This window comes from Rhagoletis zephyria, unplaced genomic scaffold, assembly GCF_001687245.7.
Source record: "Rhagoletis zephyria isolate East Lansing unplaced genomic scaffold, Rhagoletis_zephyria_1.1 Rzeph_scaffold_00787, whole genome shotgun sequence".
NCBI classification, from domain to species: Eukaryota; Metazoa; Arthropoda; class Insecta; order Diptera; family Tephritidae; genus Rhagoletis; species Rhagoletis zephyria.
Window position 1 is genome coordinate 6,196 of NW_016157871.1, and position 22,191 is coordinate 28,386.

General features: G+C 37.1%; 3 protein-coding genes and 1 long non-coding RNA gene across 4 annotated transcripts; 3 read left to right on the forward strand and 1 right to left on the reverse strand.

Annotated features, from left to right (window-relative positions):
* Nucleotides 1–13,447: 13,447 nt before the first annotated feature.
* On the forward strand, nt 13,448–15,150 carry LOC108361536 (uncharacterized). The gene is made up of 2 exons (XM_017614171.1): nt 13,448–13,751; nt 13,806–15,150. Exons 1-2 carry the CDS (start codon nt 13,548–13,550, stop codon nt 14,496–14,498), a joined length of 897 nt encoding a protein of 298 aa, XP_017469660.1. The 5' UTR covers nt 13,448–13,547; the 3' UTR covers nt 14,499–15,150.
* A 1,301-nt stretch (nt 15,151–16,451) lies between these two features.
* On the forward strand, nt 16,452–17,386 carry LOC108361539 (uncharacterized). Its single transcript, XR_001847320.1, has 3 exons — nt 16,452–16,824; nt 16,880–16,982; nt 17,081–17,386. It is a non-coding gene; the product is annotated as an uncharacterized LOC108361539 (long non-coding RNA).
* A 906-nt stretch (nt 17,387–18,292) lies between these two features.
* Nucleotides 18,293–19,211, forward strand: LOC108361537 (uncharacterized). The gene is made up of 2 exons (XM_017614172.1): nt 18,293–18,657; nt 18,722–19,211. The coding sequence occupies exons 1-2, from the start codon at nt 18,475–18,477 to the stop codon at nt 19,076–19,078; spliced, it is 540 nt and encodes a 179-aa protein (XP_017469661.1). The 5' UTR covers nt 18,293–18,474; the 3' UTR covers nt 19,079–19,211.
* Nucleotides 19,212–20,276: 1,065 nt separating this feature from the next.
* Nucleotides 20,277–21,281, reverse strand: LOC108361543 (putative nuclease HARBI1). Its single transcript, XM_017614178.1, has 2 exons — nt 20,446–21,281; nt 20,277–20,380 (listed from the first exon to the last, which is right to left on the reverse strand). Exons 1-2 carry the CDS (start codon nt 20,902–20,904, stop codon nt 20,297–20,299), a joined length of 543 nt encoding a protein of 180 aa, XP_017469667.1. The 5' UTR covers nt 20,905–21,281; the 3' UTR covers nt 20,277–20,296.
* Between the last annotated feature and the right edge of the window lie 910 nt (nt 21,282–22,191).

The window sequence follows — 22,191 nt, forward strand, 5'->3', positions numbered from 1 at the left end:
TCAACTAAATATAATATAACTAATACAATTCAATCTATAACAGGAGCCACATAAATAAAAGTTTCAAAGCTTGCATAGACACCCTCCACAAACAAATCCTTAACAATCAACGGTAATTTTTAGCGACTTGAAACTCGCACTTTATCAGAGCAAAACTGAATGGGCTACAAGCAGTCGCATGCCCGAAAATTTTCTAAATATTCTGTTGAAGTTTGATGAATATTTTTGAAAGTTAAGCAAGCTTTTAAAATTGTATTTATGTGGTTTCTCATATAGATTGAATTATATTTTAAATGAAATAAAAAATAAATAAATAAACATAAGTTGCAAACAATATCATTTTAAGTTGATCGCAGCTGTATGTACATACATAAGGGTTGTCCGAAATAAGTAAAGTCGGAATTTTAATGCCCTGACCCCCTAGGATGGTTCTATATCGAAAAATATACCCCTATTTTTCTATTTTGAAATCCATTATTGTGTACTTCCTGAAGAGAAACAGATTCTTCTGATCAAACATATTGATTTTCAAGAATTCTATACCATTTCTACGAAAATTGGTCAAAGAGACTGATGCTTTGTATTTTAACGTTTTGGAATACGCCCAAACTTTGAGCGCTTTAAACGACCTCAAAAGATTTTCTTATTTCAAAATAAGAAAATAGGGTGAGAGCATTAAAATTCCGACTTTACTTATTCATATGCATTTTGGATCACCCTAATGCACAAAGTAGTTGCGCTTGATTTTATATCTAGTAGAGTAGGGATGCACAGCAGAGGTGCACGCAGTCAACGTCGCGGGCAAACTGCGAGCGGGCGTGCTAGGCGAGGTCAAGTGAGCTGTACGGAGATGGCATCGTATACATATTAACCACTACACACTTATTTCCAAGTAAAAATTTGTGTATGGATGTGTACTTTTGCGACAACTGAGCCAGAGTGGGTGCCACCAGAAAAAGCCAATTTTTCCAAAACAAAAGCGCCAAGTTTTTATTATCATGTTTAATCATATTTTTGATTCTGTAAAGTGTATATACATATCCATTTCCTCACGTTTTTATTAATAAATTAATTTCAATACATTTATAACAACGCAAAACATATTTAATTTACCTATTCCTCACATTTTATTCAGTAAATGAATTCCATCTTAATGTAGAATATTAGTGTATAGTGTATACATATGTACATACATTGTACCTATGCATTCGGTGTGCTTAAATTAAAAAAGCATCACTAAATACCACACCAAGCATTGAATTCCAATTATTTTGGCTTGTTGGTTTCCCAAAAGCATTAAATTTAGTGCAAAATGCACGACCTTGGCAACAGTGAGCTGAGCACATCAATGCTCAAACAGTGATGCCAGACCAAGTATTGAGTAAATGCGCTATGTATATTTTTCTTTTAAAGCAAAAGTTCTAATTGGCGAGGGTATTGATTTTTGGTTCTTACATAGAACACTGATAAGATTCACAAACTTATCTTAGGACTTAATTAAAATAATCAACATTATTTGTAGACGAATATATTTGTGTTCGTATGAAAAAGTAGCTTATGTCGGGAGGCTGGCTTTAGTAAAATGGACCATTTCCTATATTCTTTAAACCACAAGGAATTTTTTTATGAAACTTTATACGAATATTGACTTGCTAGCATCGCCATTAACACTACCGTCTTTTACGTTTATTTTCCAAGAGTTCTTCAATGACTCGGCGCCAGTGAGTCTTTCGCAATCGTATGCTGCGAATGGTTCATTATACTAAAGCCAGCCTTCCGACAATGAAAATTTATTGTGGAAAAGCAACAATAATTTGAAGAAATGGTAGAAGTGATAGCTATTTCGGAAATCACCACATTTCCTCATCAGACTTGTTTCAATGGGATTCGATCCAACGACCCCAGCTGACTCAGCCAGTGGCCTCCGTATTTAGTTCGCTTTAATTCTTGTTGCTTTTTTCGACTATTTCATTTGTTAAGCCAACTACAATCAAGCGAAGCTGAGTCTGGTCGTTGGATCGAATCTCACTGAAAGAAGTCTGATGAGGAAATGTGGTGATTTCCGAAATAGCTATCATTTCTACCATTTCTTCAAATTGTTGTTGCTTTTCCACAATAGTTTTTCATTTATGAGGTGGTGAACTCAGCCGATCCAGAGCCCAGAGGGGTGGCTCTCGGCAACGGTGAAGCAACAGCTGGGCAGCGGTGAGGGTGCTAGCAGCACGGCGGGTGGTCCTCAGCAACTGTTGAGCAACGGTGACCAGCGGCGGGTGATTCTCAGCAAATGTTGAGCAACGGTGGTGGCCCGACGGGTGATCTTCGGGAGCGAACGACTTCTAACGGGTTGTTCGTACTGGTACTCGGCAACCGATGGAGCGAAGCGACTTAGCAAGACTGACTCAGGCACCGCCTATGTAAGTAGGGGCTGGTAGGGGGCGGCGGTAACCGCGGCTCAGCCAGTCGGAGACGATTTAGCGCATCGAAAAACACACACTAGACGCCAGCCGATTGGTCGGGCCGTGCTTGGGTTAACCAGCCGGAGACGATTTAGCGCGTCCGAAGACACACCACTTGCGCCAACCGAATAGCTAAGCCAACCGCTTACCTAGCAAGACTGACTCGACTGCGTACCACGGTTGCCATTTCCAATTTATTTTTCGGACCAAAAAATTGGCCAAATGGTAAAAAATTTACCAATTTTTATTACATCGGGAGATTGAGTGCAGTTTATTCCACTTTATCTAGAAAATATGCCAATTCAGTTTTTATATCAATTTTTTTGTTTATATTGCATCCAAAGTGCATTACAATTGCATATTGATAACATTATATTATTTAAAGTTTTAAATTATAATTTGTTTCTCAATTTGTTTTTATTAATGCTAAATCAAAAAATTTCCGCTCAGCTGCTGCGGAACTGTGAGGCAGACTAAAAATGTTATGAACTAAATTACACAATTCTCCAAAGGCCGCTTCACCCAATCCATTTTTAATCAAACTTACTTGATCCCAAAAACGTTCTATGTTGGTACAGTGTTTGAAGTTACCTTCACTCAGCCTCAAGTTGCGAAATTGAAATTCAGTTATATTTGTATCATTTACCAATGCAGAAAATAGGTCGAGTGGCGGCAAAATTGATACATCAGTATCAGAAAGCACTTTATGTGGTGTAATAATTTCAAGATGTTTAATATCTTTTCGATTGAAAACGAATATTATTTTCATGTGCTAAATGCTATGATTAAAGCTTTGCTACCTTTCCATAATTAAAATTGGCAAGAAACCGCGATATTTCTTTAAGCGTGCTTTGACAGATTATTAGCCACGCCATATTTGAAAATCAATGGCAAGGCGAGTTCACACTTTTAGCAGGTGTTGCCAATCAGCCCTATGCTGAATATCGTCATCGTCGATGATCATCAGTGCATCAGTAACATGGCTGACCATGGCCGTATCGTTACTTTTACTGACGATTACTATATTCAACATAGGGCGGAATTAAATAGAAAACATTTAAAACGCAAAACTGTTGCATGAAGTGAAAGGGTGATAACAACCTAACCAAAGGCTTATGAAATTGACCATTTTAAAAAGAATTGGACCAATGGACCAAACGAAATGGAATGGACCAAATTTAGTCCATTTGGACCAAAAAGGGCAACCGTGCTGCGCACTTGTTCATCTTTTTATGCACGTTGCTGTGTACTTGGTTTGAGAATTCGTCGTGCGTGCTGTCCCGATGGTAGTTGGCGAACGAAGTGGCTGGTGTGCTGCTAGCAGTATTTAGCCTGATGCTGTATGCGTGTGCCAAAGGGTGCATATGTACATCGTTGCGTATGTACGGTGGTGTATGTATGTACGGTGGAGTGTGTATGCTTCGTTTGTAAGTTGTCGGTATGTATCGGAGAGTATGTACATGCATTATTATGTATGTACGGTGGTGTAGTGGGATATGTATGTACGGTGGGGTACGTATGTACTCTACTGTGCTTTGTATTAATGTATCGTAGTGAATTGCTACGTTACACATTAAAAACGGTCTCAAGCTCAATAGAAATTGTTGAATATAATTGTTGTAAGGCCATAAATAACAAAAACATATACACACTATTGGTAGATTTTCTACAGATTGGTACATTTTTTTCAAGTGAATGGTAGTATTTATTTTCGTCAGTGGCAACCTTGGTCTTAACCAAGCAGACCACGATGCTATATCTTCGGTTCCCGATAAGATATGTGAGTTCTTCAAACGCCATAGTTAGCTGCTAATTAGTTGCTGAAGTAAAACATTATTTAAATTATCCGTCCATCATCTCTGAACTGCCGTTTCAACCCCCACACTACCCCGAAAACGATAAAGTCAAAAAGAGGTCATAAGTCAAAGTGGAAAAACGAAGGATATTTAGTTACTAATTAGTTACTTGCAGATAACGTAGTTAAAAATATTCTACAATCACATTAATTCCCCGTACTGTCTCTCGCTCTCAAATCTAATGTGACCACAATATGGAGTACCGTAACACAGTGGTCGGAGAAGTTATATTTTACGCGAAAAATTAGAAGGGCTGTTACGATTATAATAAAAATCAGTGTAGTAGTATTTTTGTTATGCTAAATCCAAATATGCGGATGGTTCCGTATGCAGAAGCTCACGTAAGTGGGAAAAACTTTTGACTGCCATTCACCTGACAGTGGCCAGAAGTGATTCTTGTGCGTACGGTTCAAATCGCACCTCACAACGTTCGGATATTTATATCCACGTATCCTCTGGGTAGCGACAGAACACCCGTTTGGGAGCGAGGTAAGTGAGAAGGCGTAGACTTCGCGTACGCTGGGTTTGGGTCCCGCCACGTTAAAACCCCGCCCAATGAAAACGAATTAATAGCCTCTGATGACGACCACGCAAACGTATAATGGACTATGATTTGCTGGTATGCACCTGGAATATCCGGGCCCTTAATGGGGAAGGTGCCTCTGCCCGGCTGGTTGATGTCCTCGGGAAGACAAAAGGGCTAACTATAATATGAATAAGCTGCCGTAACTGAATGTCAGAAAATGAACGAAAAGTCTGTCAAATGCATAAGCAACGTAGTGTAGACTTTTAGGTGGCTATATTTTACTTACATGTGTACAGTGTTGCCACGTTTAATTAGATATAGCAATAGCCACTATCAAGCAGTTTGTTGTAGATTACACATTTATAGTAACCTTGGAACGCTGAAGAACTGTTCGCCTTGCGAAACTTTCAGGATAACCTGGTGTTTCTGTAAAAGAAAACGCTTACGGCCCACTTCCTAATGTGGAACCAGAACTTCTTTTGACTTATGTTACATGTAGGACTGAATCGAAAAAGTTACCAATTTCGTTAAAAAAATTACCAATGTGGCAACACTGCATGTGTTACATATGTACATACATACGTACGAGGACAAACAGCTGATTCCGTACGGAAGGTGCGACCAGTATCGCTCTTTCCTTAAGCAAATGACGTTTGACGAAACTTGATATTGCTTATTCTTATTATAGTCAGCCCTAAAGTCTGACACCACCGCCATCCAAGAAATGTCATGGACGGGGCAAGGCAAGGTAAGCGTGAAGCCTTGCGACGTCTACTACAGTTGCCACGTAAAGGAGCGCAAAGTCGGTGTTGGATTCGTGGTAGAATAGACTCCGTCTAAAAAAGTAGACTTCGTTTATGTGGGAACCAGCATTAACACCGACAATAATGTCAGCCTTGAAATCCAACGGAGAATCACTCTTGCCAACAAGTGCTACTTTGGACTGAGTAGGCAATTGAGAAGTAAAGTCCTCTCTCTTCGTACAAAAATCGCACTCTACAAGTCACTCATCATGCCTGTTCTGGTGTATGGCGCGGAGGCATGGACAATGAAAGCATCTGAGGAAGCAGCTCTTGGAGTTTTCGAGAGAAATATTCTGCGCAAGATTTATGGGCCTTTGCGCGTTTGCGATGGCGAATGCCGCAGATGATTTAACGATGAACTGTATGAGCTTTACAACGCCATAGACGTAGTGCATCGAATTAAAATTCAGCGGCTCCGCTGGCTAGGTCATGTCGTTCGAATTGACAGAAACGCTCCAGCTCTGAAAGTATTCTACGCGGGTCGCGATGCTGGTAACAGAGGAAGAGGAAGGCATATTCTGCGTGAAGAAAGACTTGGCTTCACTTGGCATTTCCAATTGGCGTCAGTTGGCACAGAAGAGAAACGACTGGCGTGCTGTTTTGGCCTCGGCCAAAATCACTTAGGCGGTTACAGCGCCAATAAAGAAGAAGAAGAAATCCAAATATGCCATACGATTTTTAGTTTGACAGTTGATATTTGTCAAACCAACTGCCAATTTCTCTAAAAATTAAATCTTTATGAAAATACTGCTGATTAGGTTTTTACGCACTGCAATTTTTCTAAAAAAAAAGAAATATTTTTTAAATGCTACTGATAAAGGGTTTAAATACGCTTAGTCACGAATTTTACGTCAAACCGAAATCTTGAGAGTTGACAGTTGTCGAATGGGCTGTCAATTTCTCGAGAAATAAGGAAAGTTTCCCAAGAATTAAACGTACTAGGTTTTAATGCTAACTGATCTCGGGGTCTATATCACATTCAAACTTTTTCATTTGACAACTGTCAAGTGAACAGTAATTTTCAGTTGAGTAACACAATAAGGCAGTTCACTCTTTGTTGCGAAAGGCAAAAATTAGCGTTTGTTTTGTTGCTTTGCTGTGCGTTTGTGCGAAACGACGCCATAACGGTGCCATATGTTTGTTGTAAAAGACTGCCGATTTTCGCTCAAACGCACACAGTTTCGCATCAGAGAGTGTACTCTAGTAACATATTTGTTTAGCCAAATTAATTATTTATTGTAAATGTTCGAGAACATATTTAAAATGAATTTATGATAAAATTATGAAATAATATCAATAATTATATTTATAAATGGGGGTGAGGCCGTGTGGTATATGTTGCGCCTAGTGTTGCCAACATTTTTTAATTGTACCAGTGCTGCCGCTGTCACTTCAATTGAAATTTCTCACTTCGTCTCTTCATTTTACTTCTTTTTACTTCAAATTCCACAAATTAGATTTAACACCAAAATAAATAAAAATTATGATATAATAACAGTAATTATATTTATAAATGGGGGTTGGAGCCGTGTGCTATATGTTGCGCCTAGTGTTGCCAACATTTTTTAATTGTCTTGTATTATATTATTCCATTTTACAAAATTAATTCTATTATACTGAATTATTATTTTTTCTATGATACCATCACTGTACTTAAAATGTTTTAAAACATATTCTATCTCCTCGTACGACGTCCGTAAAACATTGTCCACTGGAAACATATTCGGCCCTCTTACGGTTGTCTGCGTCGACGTCACTTTTTTGACAAAAAATAAAATTCGCAAGTCCAACGCCAGCTACGCCGACCAAATTTTTTTTGTAGAAAAGTGTTCCTCGCAAAACTACTGTGATTAGCGAAACCAGTATGAAATCGACGTCGACGTCGACAACCATAATATCAATAACCACAATTATCTTTTTTATTCGTATCGAAATGATCTGGTAAATTTAAATACATGTGAATGTACCAGTGCTGCCGCTGTCACTTCAATTGAAATTTCTCACTTCACTTTGGAAGCCTTCACTTCGTCCCTTCATTTTGCTTCGCTTTCCTCAAATTAGACTTAACACCAAAATAAATAAAAATTTCTTTGAAATAAATTATTTATTTAACCAAAATTAAAATTCTTGCAAAGTAGTAAGTATGGCAAAGTAACTTTTCGCAAAAATCTACTAAAAATACGCCTAATAAATCTCCGACGTGGCATCCGTTATTTGGAAGAAGTCATTTTGATTTTCATTTTCACGTGTATGTATATTTGTAAAGCGTATAGAAATGAATGGGTGGATACAATTTCATAACTATTAAAGGTGTTTCTTACTCGATATGTATTTGCATCTGTAAATGTGACTTTTTCAATACATATGTAATTGCGTATGTCTGTATAATTCAGTCTTTGTTTTACTATTTAAAAATACGTTCTTTGAAAACGAAATAAACTAAACTCAGATGATTCTATCTGTGTGTCAGATGAAATAGAAACATTTATATTTCGTACGTACATTTATCTGCTTTGTACAGAAACAAATCTCATTTGCCTTTACACGATGTGTTGGCATTCCCATATGTAAAAAGTGGCATGTACACATGCAAATACATATGGTGTAAGAACACCTTTAGTAAATATTTGACGAAAATAACAATTATATTTTAGTTCAGCAAAAACGAAACATTTAAGAGAATTTTGTGATGGCGTTGTTGCTGTGTATCTGGTGACGACTTCGTTGCTGTGAATCGATAATCGATTAATTAAATTTTAGTGTTAATATCCTCAGTGAAAAGTTAAAGATTATTTTTATTGTGTGTGTGCAGCTCGTACACACTTATTGTTCAAGTTTAATCCGTCTTGTTGTAAAATACTTGATTATGTGATTTCGCGATTATAAAGGTAGGAAATCAGTAACCTACCCTTTAGCACAGAGGGTCCCAAACTTTTTTTCTCGTAGACCCCTTTTAAAAATTTTTTTTGCTTCGGTGGACCCCCTGCTGATACATTTCTAAATATTCCCAAAGCTCGTAAAAAAATTAAATGTGAAAATTAGATCTAACTATGTAAATTTGCATCCCGGGTGTATTCAAAAACTAAACTCAGAGTGGCCAAAATATAAGTAAAATATTTTCTTGTGTTCTCGGAAGAGTTATATTTTTTAAGAGCACTGCGAGCGCTAGCGTTATTTACATTATCTTCTCCATAAACTCATCAAATGTTTGGCTCACTGATGATTTTGCACGTGGAGTATATGTAAAATAGTTTATTTGTGTTAATGGCATCATTTTTATTTTTATCGCTCCAAGTTTTAAAGTGAGGCGAAAAATATTTATCACATTTTTAAAACACAAAACTTAAAACATCAAAACGGCCAAGCTTTTTACGCCAAACTTTTAATGAAACTGACAACAGAGAAAAGAACGAGTTTAAAAAAATCGATTTTAAATAAGCAAGCAAGCAAGAAACACAAAAAGTTTTCCACTGTCTCTTCTTCTTCAGTCGGGTGTTTGTGCCACGTGAAGTGACCAGTCAGCAGTCCAGCAAGTTGTCTGCAGTGTCGTCTGCTCAGTGAGAGCAAAAAATTAGATAAACCTTGTGAGATTGAAGGCAACATGAGTTTTGCCCACCTGCATCCCCTTGACGACTCTCAGTCATTTCTGAGCGAAGTATTCACCCAGATTCTGATGGTGGCTTCGATTGCCGAAGGTGGAAGTGCTAAAACTGGTTGCGGACCGAGGAATGACTGGTCTTAGCCAACTCTGGCCAAATGATCAGATGTCTCATAACCAGGTGCTCCAGAGTGACCTGGCACCCAGAGTAAAACAACCTCGTTATGTTCACCATCATATTTTAGTCGAGACTTGCATTGTCGAACTAGTTTGGAATACTTAAATAGAGGGCTGGTCAATGCCTTAAGTGCAGCTTGGATGTCACTGCAGTCACGTAAACTCCTTCCCCTCCACATATGTTCCACCACGTAGTCCATGGCTTTGAGTATTGCAATTACCTCAGCCAGGAAGACCGAAGCATATTCCCTCACAGAAAAGTGAAGTTTATCTCCATTAACCTCGAAAAAGACCCCAGATCATGACCCAGAGTCAGTTTTTGAGCCATCAGTGAAGACTCGACAATGTGTGAGTCCGGTCTCAGCGATAGAACCAAACCAGCATTCAGTCTCAGGGAACTCAACATAATAGAATCTCTTCAACAAAGGTAAAGGTGGCATACTATCCTGTAGCATTGAAAAGACACAAGTGCTTAAATCTCTGCCGCCAGCAATTTTCGCCGCGCCTCACTCATTGTCATACCAGCATCCGGTTCTTTTTAGTCTGCATGTGGCCTTAAAACACAAAGTGACGGTAAGTCAAGAGCACTATACACCACTCATAAAAATTAAAGTTAGACAAAGAGGCTATCAAGCAACCATTTTGGTTCTTTCCATTGAAACCAGATACATTTTCGTGGACCCCCATTTACAACTCATGGATCCCCAAATTTTTTTCACGTCACCGTGGACCCCCGTCGAGTCTTCCGTGGACCCCTGGGGTCCATCTGGACCACTTTGAGAATCACTGCTTTAGCATGTAAAATTAAAATTTTTTTTAAAGTGTAGAGCATCGGCAGCGCAGTTCCGACGTCGCCCAGCAACAGTGCGCCGAGAGAGTAACGCCGACGCCGCCCAGCTGCAGTGCACCGACAGAATAGTGTCGACCTCGCCCGATTGCGGGCACCGTTAGGAATTTGTATACCGTTAACCGTACTGTGTTTGTAGAAGATAAGAAATACCGTATTATAGAGGATAACAATAAATAAATAAAGTACTATTTGTTCCCGAATTAGAATACGTGAAGTTCAAAATCGTGGCAAATTCTGCTTTCAAAAACGGTAACTTTTTCGATTTTCAGGTAGGTTTTCGATAAGGTTCTAGATGAATGATAACCAAAATATGTATTTACATATGTACAAGCCTATTGTATACATATTTATACATATATGAGCAGGCTCGTCTATAGGGCGGGGGTGTTTCTCCCCGGGGCCGGACTTTTCATTGAATTAGAAAGGTTCCGAAGTCAACACGTGTTGTTTAAATGTTGTGATCGCAATGATTTTCCCATAGTTCATGAAGCTTTTTGAGCTTTGGACCAAAAGTTTTCTATTGTAGCAGAGTTTACTAAGTAGACGACTACGAAATTCCCCACAGGGTATATGTAGTTGTATATATGTACATTCATATCGACCCTTAAACGCCAAAATATCGTAAGCGCCATTTTTTTCAAAATTTTCTTTTTGATGCAGAAATATTCCTAGAGCATCTATGTAGATGCATTTTTGCATCAAAAGGCAAAATTTTGAAAAAATGTCGCTTAGGTTATTTTGGTGGTTAGGGCTCGATATGTACATATATGTACATATATACATCTACATATACCCTTTGGGGAATTTCGTAGTCGTTTACTACAATAGCCAACCTTTGGTCTACTTATAACGGTCAACTTTTAGCTGGTTTCAAAGAAATTAACTATAAGCATTGTTTTTTTCTACTTATTGGTTAGTTTTTTTCATTTAATAATATAAACCTGTGTTATCGTCCAGAGACGGTACAAAGTATGGGCCGGGGCCACCTCTAACCCAATTTTTTTTTTTAATGTTTAAACGAATTTCCAACCTTATCACTGCATACTTATTCAGTGCTTTTGAGAAAATACCAAGTATTTTCGAGAATGTCTTTTTTGTTGTAGAAAAACTTCGTCTAAAGGATCAGAGGACTAAAAGACAGATCAAGTGAATGTGCAAAATAGTTTTTATTGTTTTAGTTAAATGCTTACCTTTAAGCTCAGATGGGCTGTATGCAAGCAGCTCGTCTTCAATTGATTTCTGATTCTCCCCTGTTGTAGATAACCTCGAATCTCTTTGAAGGTCGCTCTACAACTTCGAGCTCAAAAAGTTTCATGAACCGTGGGAAAATCATTGCTATCACAACATTTAGACAACCTGTGTTGACTTCAGAACCTTTCTATGTTTCACATTAGGCGAGATTGGCGGTTGTTTTGACTAGCACGGAAATGACCTTACCACACTTGCATGTGTATCTAGACATACGCTTTCGCATTTATAGGATATTGTAAAAGCTATGTGAATATCAAATAATCAAATTTATCTACTTAACAAAATTTTATAATATTTATCGTTCAACTAAATTTAAGGAAAAAATCCAACATTTAGCTCTTTCGAACATATGTTTTCAAAGAGCGTTCATGCTATCGCATATAATAAATGTACATTTACCCAAGTTCGAAATCATCTGTTTATTGTTTACATTAAAATTAAAGCAAAATTCGCCGAATTAAATTTATTTTATTAATGGTGAAATTATATGTATCTGTGACCATCAATTATGCGAAAATTGAAGAAATAAACACATCCATACATGAATTAATAAAAAGACGTGCACGATTTATGGAGATGCTAATTCTGTATAAAAACGTGCAAGTTGTTATGTGGGAATACATCCACTTGGAACTTTCAACAAAAGAAAGAACCTTTGCTCCACAACAGGTATGAAAACAAAATTATAATCACTTATGTATGTATGTATGTATGTATGTATATATGTACATATACTTATAAATCCAACGTTTAACAGAGTCGAGGAAGTACGTTTTGGGAAGTCGAGTGCCAATTCTCTCGAGATAATCATGCCGGCCCCTATTGCGAGTGTCGACTGGCAGTAGAATAGAAATTTGTCGATCGAGTCGATCATCTTTTATTTTGCTATTGTGTAACTTGATCGATAAAAATTTGAACTATTGTGAATGATTGACAGAATTGTAAACAGCTGTTTATTTGTTTACATTTGTTTCTTGAGTGTTTTATTTACATCATTTTTAAAATAATTGCTTTTATTATAAAATTAAAAAAATGTACACAGTTGAAATATGGTTTAGTGATGAGGAAGATGATGCGGAAGCTAATAGATTAGTAGAGTTAGCTAAAGCAAGGAGGGAATTGCGAGATTCGTCGGATCCCTTGGACTCGGAAGGTGTATGTACATGTGTGAGTTTTATGAATAGAAGTTGCGTTCCCGATGCTTCACAGTTTTTAGGCTTTACATGATTTGCAGGAAAAGCTGTTTTCCTCATTAATAAACTTTATGGAAGTTTAAGAAATACGGTACGGTTAAGTTTTTTGTACAATGATGTTGGGTTTTTGTGTCCAAACGCGTGACCCGAGTTTAAAAACTTTAACATAACAACATAACAAGTGTATTGAAAGAATTCAACTTTAATTTAAAATAAAGATTTCAAATTTCCGAGCACTAGTCAATTAATAAATTATGCAGTTTTTTTGTATAAACTTTTGATGTTGGTTCTGCGCAAAAACACTGTGGATGGCGTAGCCGGAGTTATATGCACAAGAAATATTGTATATGTATCTTTTCCAATAGAAGCGGAGCTTCCTACCCTACTCTTTCCGGAAATTCCTTTGCCTATGTCTTCACTCTCCTGCATCAGTACGAACAACCGCGCAAGTTGCCTTTTGTTGCTTATAATTTTTGATCTGTAATTCAGACACATACATGCATATGTATATTTCACAATTTTTTACAACTTCCAGTTCAATTGACTTACTTTTTATCCATTATAGTACCACTTTCTTATGTAAATTTTATAAACGCAAACTCCAACGACTAAAAAACAGCAATAGAAGGATGAGCGATTAAAAATATTCACAGTCGCTAATTGAGCGACTAAGCGACACTCGCAATAGCATCGATAATCGATAATCGCTTAATAGTCGTTTATCTACTGTCAGTCGACATTCGCAATAGGGGTGGCCTATTATGGTATCCGACAGATGGTTGCGGAGGGAGTTTTACTCACTTTTGACAGATTTTGGTATTATCGAAACGCTCGATAATGCACAAACTTATGTGTTTTAGGAAGCGTACAACGACCAGGGAGCAATGTAAATGTTTAGTTTCCAAAATGAAGGAGCATCCGGACATAGCAAAAAATTTTACTAAAAATGCACCTGATTTGGTAGAAAGATTTTGGGAAAGTGTGCGAGAGGAGTTGAATTCGATTGGACCGCCATCAAAAACCATTGCAGAATGGAAAAAGGTTTGCGAAATGTTGAAAAGCTAAAATATATTATTCACTAAGTTTGAACCACAGGTTTGGTCGGACTATAAATCGGCAAAAAAGAAGAAGCTCGCGCATAACAAAAGAGAGCTACATGCGACTGGTGGAGGAGAAAATAGGGAAATTCCCTTAACATCTATGGAAGAAGAAGTTGCTAACCATGTGTGTCTTAATGATTGCGTTGGGGGTATTAGAAACTCCAAACAGTTTGGAGTGCCACAGGGGAGAAATTATGATGACGCAGTTCCATCTACATCGAGAAATGTTCCACAGATGAGAGCTTCTGCTATGAGAGATGTACCGCAGGAGAGAATATCTGAGGACACTTCTCCACCTACTCGGAGAGATTACGATGGTCATGAAGACGTAAATATTGAGAATGACCAAAATATTTCTAACCAAAGAAGAAAAAAGAGACCCGAGCAATTCGATTTATTAGAGAAGCAAATAGGGGTTCAAGAAAGACTGTACGAAAAAGTGTCTGAGGCTGTTGAGAACCAACAGGAATATTTTCAACACATGAGGGACCATTTAAAAAGACTGAATAGATCAGTAGAGAGGCTAGGCGACCAAAAAAAGAAAAATAATGAAATTCTACAGAATACTCTTGAAGAGATTAAAAGACATAACGCTGTGATGGAAAAGGCTGCTATAGAAAAATTAAGATTAAAAACGGAACTTTTAAATATTGAGTTAAATAACGTCAACAGACACCTTAATTCTTAAAATAAATGGGGCCTGACAATTTTTTTTATGAGATTTGTTTTTATTTTATATTGGATTTTTTTTTATAACTGTAGTGCCTGAATACTTTCTGAACAGGAAGGCTTTATTATTTAAGTTTTTTTCTGTTTTTTTGAAAATACTGTGTATGTAAATCAATGAAGTGATATGATTTTATTTTTATCTACATCCTTAGTGTGTAGACAACTTTGTGCAACACTTTGCCAGGAAGGCTTTTTACTTAAATATTAAGAAATATGTATGAAAATGAATTTTGTGATAATAAATAGTTTTATTTTACAAAAAGCTACGTAACATCCCATTGCGAATTTGAGTGGCTTCATTTGTATATCGTTGAGGTTGTACAGGTTCGCCTACATATTCATCGGGTTCGTAGACTTCCTCTTGGTATTCGTCGGAAATATTATAATGTATCCGAATGTTGTGAAGTGCTGCCGCACCGTGTACAATTTGAACCACTTTCTAAGCAGCATAATGTAGTTGGCTAGCAGAAAGGAGACATCGGCACCAGTTCTTCCAAACGCCTATGGTCCGTTCAACAATATTACGGCCTTTACTATGGCTTTTATTAAATCTGCTTTCTGGACTATCAACGCCTGCACTTCGAAAGGGTGTTATAAGCCTGGGTAACAGTGGATAAAATACGCACTTTGATTATTCGTAATTTTTTTGTACCTACCAGTCTTGTGCTTCTGCCTCCATTTTCATACTGCGCTTGGAAGTAGGTGAAAGCATCACTATTTTCCCAAATAAAAGAATCGTGACTTGCACCTGCATACCTACTGTTCACATACCTTATTCTTTGCTTATGGTCACATATCTGAAAATGCAAAATAAAAGAATATAAATAAATAATAAATTGAAGAAGTTCAAACTCATTTAGTTCTTACTATCATTGCATTAACACTGTAATATCCTTTCCGATTATAATAAAGGTGTGCATTGCCTGCAGCTGGTTTAAGAATTTTAATGTGAGTACCGTCAACACACATGNCAAGTAGTCCATCTGGGACATAAAGTTGATTCTAAGATGTTTAGTACATCAGAGAGTACTACAGAGACTGTGGATTGTGCCATGCCAATATTAAAATCTTGGCCAGTACCATTCTGATAGCCCCCTTCAGCTAAAAACCTTAAACAGGCTTCTAATTTAAGCTCTGGTGTTATGGAACATGATCTTCGAACTGGAGGCAATTTCTGCATTGATATTTCCAAAACGTACTTGAATGCTAACTTGTTAAGCCGAACTGTTTTAGAAACCTGTATAAGGAACTCACAAGTTAAAATGAAATAAAGACTTCAATAAATTTACTCACACCTAACCGGCCACTCGAATACATTCACAACATTATCCCTGACTTTCCTTCTAGTCCGTCGCNGATATTTCCAAAACGTACTTGAATGCTAACTTGTTAAGCCGAACTGTTTTAGAAACCTGTATAAGGAACTCACAAGTTAAAATGAAATAAAGACTTCAATAAATTTACTCACACCTAACCGGCCACTCGAATACATTCACAACATTATCCCTGACTTTCCTTCTAGTCCGTCGCATATCACTCCTGGTGTTTTCATCGAAATCAATATAAAAAGCCCCCAGAATCCATTTAATATTTGCAATAAATTTCACCAATGTTAACAAAAATCCTTCACACATATAAGCACAGCTGATTATGTTGGCAATACAGTNTAAAAAACCCCCAGAATCCATTTAATATTTGCAATAAATTTCACCAATGTTAACAAAAATCCTTCACACATATAAGCACAGCTGATTATGTTGGCAATACAGTTCACAAGAGGCAACGCATCCGTCGGTATCAATAATAGCGTTTACTTAAAAAAGTGAATCGAGTACGGATCGGATTAGATCCGAGCGGATGGAATCCGTCGGATACCATAATAGGCATGATTNCGAGTACGGATCGGATTAGATCCGAGCGGATGGAATCCGTCATGAATAACTTCAGACAAAATTTTAGACTGAATAGAAGTGCTTTTAAAAAATTATGCAGTTTTCTGGATTACCTAAAGAGAAAGGAAACAAGATTCCATAATACCATCTGCTTGGAGAAACGAGTTGCCATCGCCCTATATGCTCTTGGGTCCTCAGCGGAATATCGTAGCATTGCGAACTTGTTTGAGTGGCCAAATCAACAGTATGCGCAGCTCTCTTGGAATTTTGTAGGGAAGTGTGGAAAGTGTTACACCCAATGTATTTCAACCACTTTCCCCTAAGTAGAAAAACTATTGAAGACTGTTAATCGGTTTAAACACATTGGATTCCCTCAGTGTATGGGTGCTCTTGGTAAGCCCTTAAAATTATTATTTTTACCCAACTATGTAGCGAATATATTTTTCAGATGGATGCCACATAGAAATTCATCCCAGACGGGAAGAAGCAGTCGATTATATCACTTATAAAGGATAGTATTCAACAGTGTTACTAGCACTTGTTGATGCAAGGTACCCAGCATGAAATTTTTAGATATTTTATTTTGCGTATATGCATATTCCTCCGAATGTAAATTACATAGCACATAACTTTTTCTTTTCTTTTAAAGATAACGTTTTTTATACATCAACGTGGGAAGTCCAGGAAGATGTAATGATTCCCAAATCTTTGAAAAGTCCAGCTTAAAAAGGGAACTGGAGAACTGCTCATTTCTGAACACAATGAGCACAAATTTAGGAAATTTTGACATCTCAGTTGTCATTCTTGGAGATTCTGCCTTTCGTTTTTCCAAATATTTAATGAAGCATTTTCCATTCAGTTTGGATAAGACGCCTTCACAAAAAGCTTGGTTGAAAATGCTTGTGGGCAATAGAAAACAAGGTAATTAAGTGAATATAGTATTGTAGTAACATATATGGGTGTTTCCATCGGAAGGTCCACCACGGCAAAAAAATAAAAGTCATATCTAACGTCTGCTTTTTAAAATATATATTGGCTATGTAAGTAGAATCATGTTTGCGTAAAATGGTCTTCCTAGGTGGCGCCAAGGTCGAGATATTTCGAAAAACCATATTTATTGTCCGATTTGGTTCGGGCCTTGAAAAGGGCACCAAAGAACAAAACAAGCGCTAAACTAAACAATTTTCGCCTTTTAATTCCCTAAACGCACTTAATTTCTTGCGAAAGGCACAAAGTTGGCAACAGTTATATCGATGTCAAATTTGCTCATATACAAGCATGGACAGAGAGTGAGCGCCTGCTTAAAGAGCGTAAGATCACATGCAAATACATGCGAGAGCGTAACAAAGCGAACGCAAATTCATTCAAACGTAATTGGCACACTAACACAATCACGCTTTCAGCTCGCGTTTACTTGTGGTAGTGATCACATCTGCTCATATACACTCCTCGTCATTTGAATTGCACACCCTTTCAATTCTTAGTATTTACAGTTTTCCGTTTGTTTATTTAATATAAATTGTTTGTAAAAATATCGTCACTACATACGAATAAAGGCGCGCTGGTGTTTTGACGGTGAAAAAAAGCGTTTAAAAAAATTTTGCGAAAAAAGATGCTTATAAAAAATTTTGGCGAAGTATGTTAAGAGTATTTGACGCTGAAATTTTGTTATGCGACTTTTTTCGCCGTCAACTTTTGAGCTCGCGCCTTTATTCCTGTCTAGTGACGATATAGCATATTCTATGGGTAAATGCAGTTTTAAAATTTTTTACAAACTAAAACTTAAAAGAAAGTTTATTTTCCATTTCGTGGGCAGCATTTTAAATGATTTTTCGTTTTTCTCGAGAGCTGGAAACAGTTCTTAAAAAAGGTCAACATAGGATCCTAATGACCTGCAGTGAATAAGTTAATAATCGGCCCTATTCCCGTTGGCGTTGTCGTCCATTTTGAAACGAAGATAGGAACGCCATAGAAACATTCGTCTACTGTCGTCCGCATTTTTTAGAACGAAAGCGAAAGGATTACGATTTTAATAAAGTTAAAATGAAAATTACTACCGTGCAGCAATTTGAGGTTTTAGTTTCAGAAATGGAAAAGAATCCCGCGTACGCCAAAGGTTTTAGGAAGGGCATAAAACCTCTTAACTTCAACAGTTTTTGGAACGTGGTTGCGGAAAAAGTAAATCCTTTTGGACCTCCAGTTCGTGATGGAGAAGGTTGGCATAAAGTAAGTAAAATTATGTTAACAGTAAATATTACTTAAAACTAACGATTCTACAATTCTACTAAAGGTATGGAAGGACTTGAAATTCAAGGTAAAGAAAAAACTGGTCAACAACAAAACCGAAGCGAGAGCAACAGGAGGAGGAGCCAATAGACAAATGCAACTGTCTCCACTGGAAGGAGCGGTGGCAAATTGGTTGCAGTTTGAGCAGCAAATAAACCCCAAAGGGAGTGAGTTGGGTTTGGTTGAAGAAACCGAAATTGATGAGTTGCTTAACCTTGATGAAACGACTGCGAGTTCTCAAGTACAGGCAAATGCAGAAAACGCCGAAGAATACGTCATCGAAGAATATGTGGAAGATGAAACACCCACAGTTTCAACAAGAGCACAAAACCTGCAGAAAAAGAAAGAATTGAGCTGTTGAGGAAGCAGACCGAAATACAGGAAGTGCAGTGCGACCATTTACAGTCCATTAAGGGATACATGAAAGATGTTTCCAGATACCAAAGAAAAAGGTATGAGATAGAAGAAGAACGCCTAAAAATTTACAAAAGGAAAGTGCGTAAANGAGCGGTGGCAAATTGGTTGCAGTTTGAGCAGCAAATAAACCCCAAAGGGAGTGAGTTGGGTTTGGTTGAAGAAACCGAAATTGATGAGTTGCTTAACCTTGATGAAACGACTGCGAGTTCTCAAGTACAGGCAAATGCAGAAAACGCCGAAGAATACGTCATCGAAGAATATGTGGAAGATGAAATACCCACAGTTTCAACAAGAGTGCGGTCCTCAAGAAGCACAAAACCTGCAGAAAAAGAAAGAATTGAGCTGTTGAGGAAGCAGACCGAAATACAGGAAGTGCAGTGCGACCATTTACAGTCCATTAAGGGATACATGAAAGATGTTTCCAGATACCAAAGAAAAAGGTATGAGATAGAAGAAGAACGCCTAAAAATTTACAAAAGGAAAGTGCGTAAAGAGGAAGAGCTTTTGGAGCTGGATGCTGCAATAAAAAGAAAGAAGTTGGAGTTATTGGAGAAACAATTAAGTTCCAATATCTAATTTATTTCATTTGAATTTTTATTTATTTTTTATGAAGTGTTTTTTCTTTTTTTACTTTAAGTATGTATGTATATAGTATGAATTAAAAAATATAACTTATAAAGACAAATTGCTTTTAATCACATCTCTTATTCTGGAAGCCTCTGAGCTACTGCCTGCCTCATTTTCATTAATAATGGCTGAATTTTCTGCTTCTTCGAATGGCGTTTGTAGATCATCTTCAGGAAAGTAAGTATTGTAGTGAAGACAAATATTGTGGAGAGCAGCACAAGCGTTTACGATTTTAGTAATTTTTTGGGGATCATAGTGTAACTCACGCGCTCCAAGGAGGCAGCGAAATCGCGATTTGAGTACTCCAATCACTCACTCAACAATATTTCTGGCTTTGGAATGAACGGAATTGTAGCGGCTTTCCGCACTGTGTTCAGTCGCTGATCTATAAGGTGTCATTAGAAATGGTTCTAATGGGTAACCCGCATCGCCTAAAAACTTGTATGTAAAACTCATTTCAATATTAATTGTAATTTCATACCAAGAATCCACGAATTACGTTCACCAGCTTCATATTTTTCCTGTAAAAACCTTTTTACTCGGCTGGTATTAAGGAATCGTGTCCAGAGCCTGGATGTCTGGCGTCTACGTATCTTATACGCTTTTTATGATCACAGATCTAATACAAAAAAGAATAAATAGTTAGTAATCACTTCCATAAATTACATTCATTCAAGTATTTACAATCATTGCATTTACGCTAAAGAAACCTTTTCTGTTGTAGTACAAATGTTGAGAGCTTTTGCAGGGACCAATTATTTTAATATGCGTTCCGTCTACACAGCCAATGATTCCAGGAAAACCAGTTCGTTCAAAAAAACTTCGCTTGCACTCCATCTCCTCATCTTCCGACATTTGGAACTTAACCCAGTTTTTGCAAATTGTAGTTTCCATCGCGTCTAATACCTCGGATAAAATTTTGCTTACCGTGGGTTGGGTCAACGACAAATTAAAGTCATTTCTAACGCTAAGCTGATATGACCCCTGCGCAAAAAAACGCAAAGCAGTTGCCAGTTTTATTGTTGGCGTAATAGCAGACTTTCGCGTGTTGCGTTTTAGTTTCGGGCGGATTTGCTCTAGGACGTATTGAAACGCAGCTTTGTTCAGTCTAAAGGTGTTCACAAATCTAAAAAATATGCACATATGTACATGTACGTATATATATAAATAATTTACTCAAATACATTTTCTTACATTGTATCTGGAAGTGTTAGTACATTTATGCTATGCCGTAATCTCCTGCGATGTTTATTTATGTTGTTCATTTCATTGTCCTCACTTGAACTTGAAAAATAAAATTCCGTACTCGCCATTCTTTAATTTTTCGTTAGTATAACAAAATTCAAAATTCAGTGTCAAAAGTAACAACGCAAAACATTGCAGCGCTACCATACTTTATTAATTTAAATTTTTTGTTTTCGATAACTTTTCACCATCGTTTCAATATACTTCAAGAATGTGAATTTAGGAACGAAGCGACGATAAAAACGACAACGACATAGAGGCCCCTATTATGAGTTGCATTCGATTTTCGACTGTGGTCGAAAGTGCTGAGCGAACGAATTTTCATTTGGTATTATGGCGCTCATTCGATGAAGAATAGCGCTATTGTGAATTTCGCTCGTTTAGGTTGTTCACAATAGTATATTTTTCACCGCTGAGAAGCTTTGTTTACAAATCGAGCAAACTAAATAGTGTGCTTATACATATTTATGCAAATTTGTTCTAATTAAAATGAAGTAAAAAAGAAAGCAATTTTATAAAAACGTGGTAAAATGAGTACAACGAGTTCTGGTTCAACGATTCGTCAGAGGATGAGAGCTTAGTAAACTGGCCAGGAGTAGCAAATGCTCTCTTAAACATTTAAGTTTATTAGTCTTTCGAATATATTTTGATATAAAATATATTTAAGAAATTTGTCTACAGATTCATTAAAAAGTTCCGACCATCTAAAGAGGCGTTTGTGAGCCAAATCTATTTAAAATATTTTAAAACTATCAACAGCGCTACGATTTTGTTCTCAGAGATCGTGCCAACAGAGCATTGGGATTTTCTTTCACAAGTAAAACCAGCCTTTCGAGCTTGTGTTTAGTATTCACGATGTTAGAACTGCATGAAATTAATAAAAATTGTTTAAAATTAGTGTCTAGCCGCCAAAATGTAAGAAAACATATACAAAATCATACATTTTTCACAATTTTCTAACACTTCGTTACACCATCGAAAGCAAAATTCTGTTCGACAGAAAATTCGATACTCAACGAAAATTTCGACACGCCTGCATAGCTCATAATACGAATTTCACTTTCGATCTTCGATAGCCAGCGAAGATCGAAAATCGAATGCAGCTCATAATAAGGGCCAGAAACGATTATTATAACGACAACGCCAACGGGAATAGGGCCGAATATTTTTAGAAAAATTTCTGAT

Excerpts from the sequence above, each read along its gene's own strand:
- LOC108361536 (XM_017614171.1), top strand. The coding sequence starts at position 13,548 with ATGCACAAACTTATGTGTTTTAGGAAGCGTACAACGACCAGGGAGCAA. Across the intron at positions 13,752-13,805 it reads CCATTGCAGAATGGAAAAAG|GTTTGGTCGGACTATAAATC; the intron begins GTTTGCGAAATG and ends TTTGAACCACAG.
- LOC108361543 (XM_017614178.1), bottom strand. The coding sequence starts at position 20,904 with ATGTGCATATTTTTTAGATTTGTGAACACCTTTAGACTGAACAAAGCT. Across the intron at positions 20,381-20,445 it reads TTAGCGTAAATGCAATGATT|ATCTGTGATCATAAAAAGCG; the intron begins GTAAATACTTGA and ends TTTTTGTATTAG.
- LOC108361537 (XM_017614172.1), top strand. The coding sequence starts at position 18,475 with ATGAAAATTACTACCGTGCAGCAATTTGAGGTTTTAGTTTCAGAAATG. Across the intron at positions 18,658-18,721 it reads ATGGAGAAGGTTGGCATAAA|GTATGGAAGGACTTGAAATT; the intron begins GTAAGTAAAATT and ends ATTCTACTAAAG.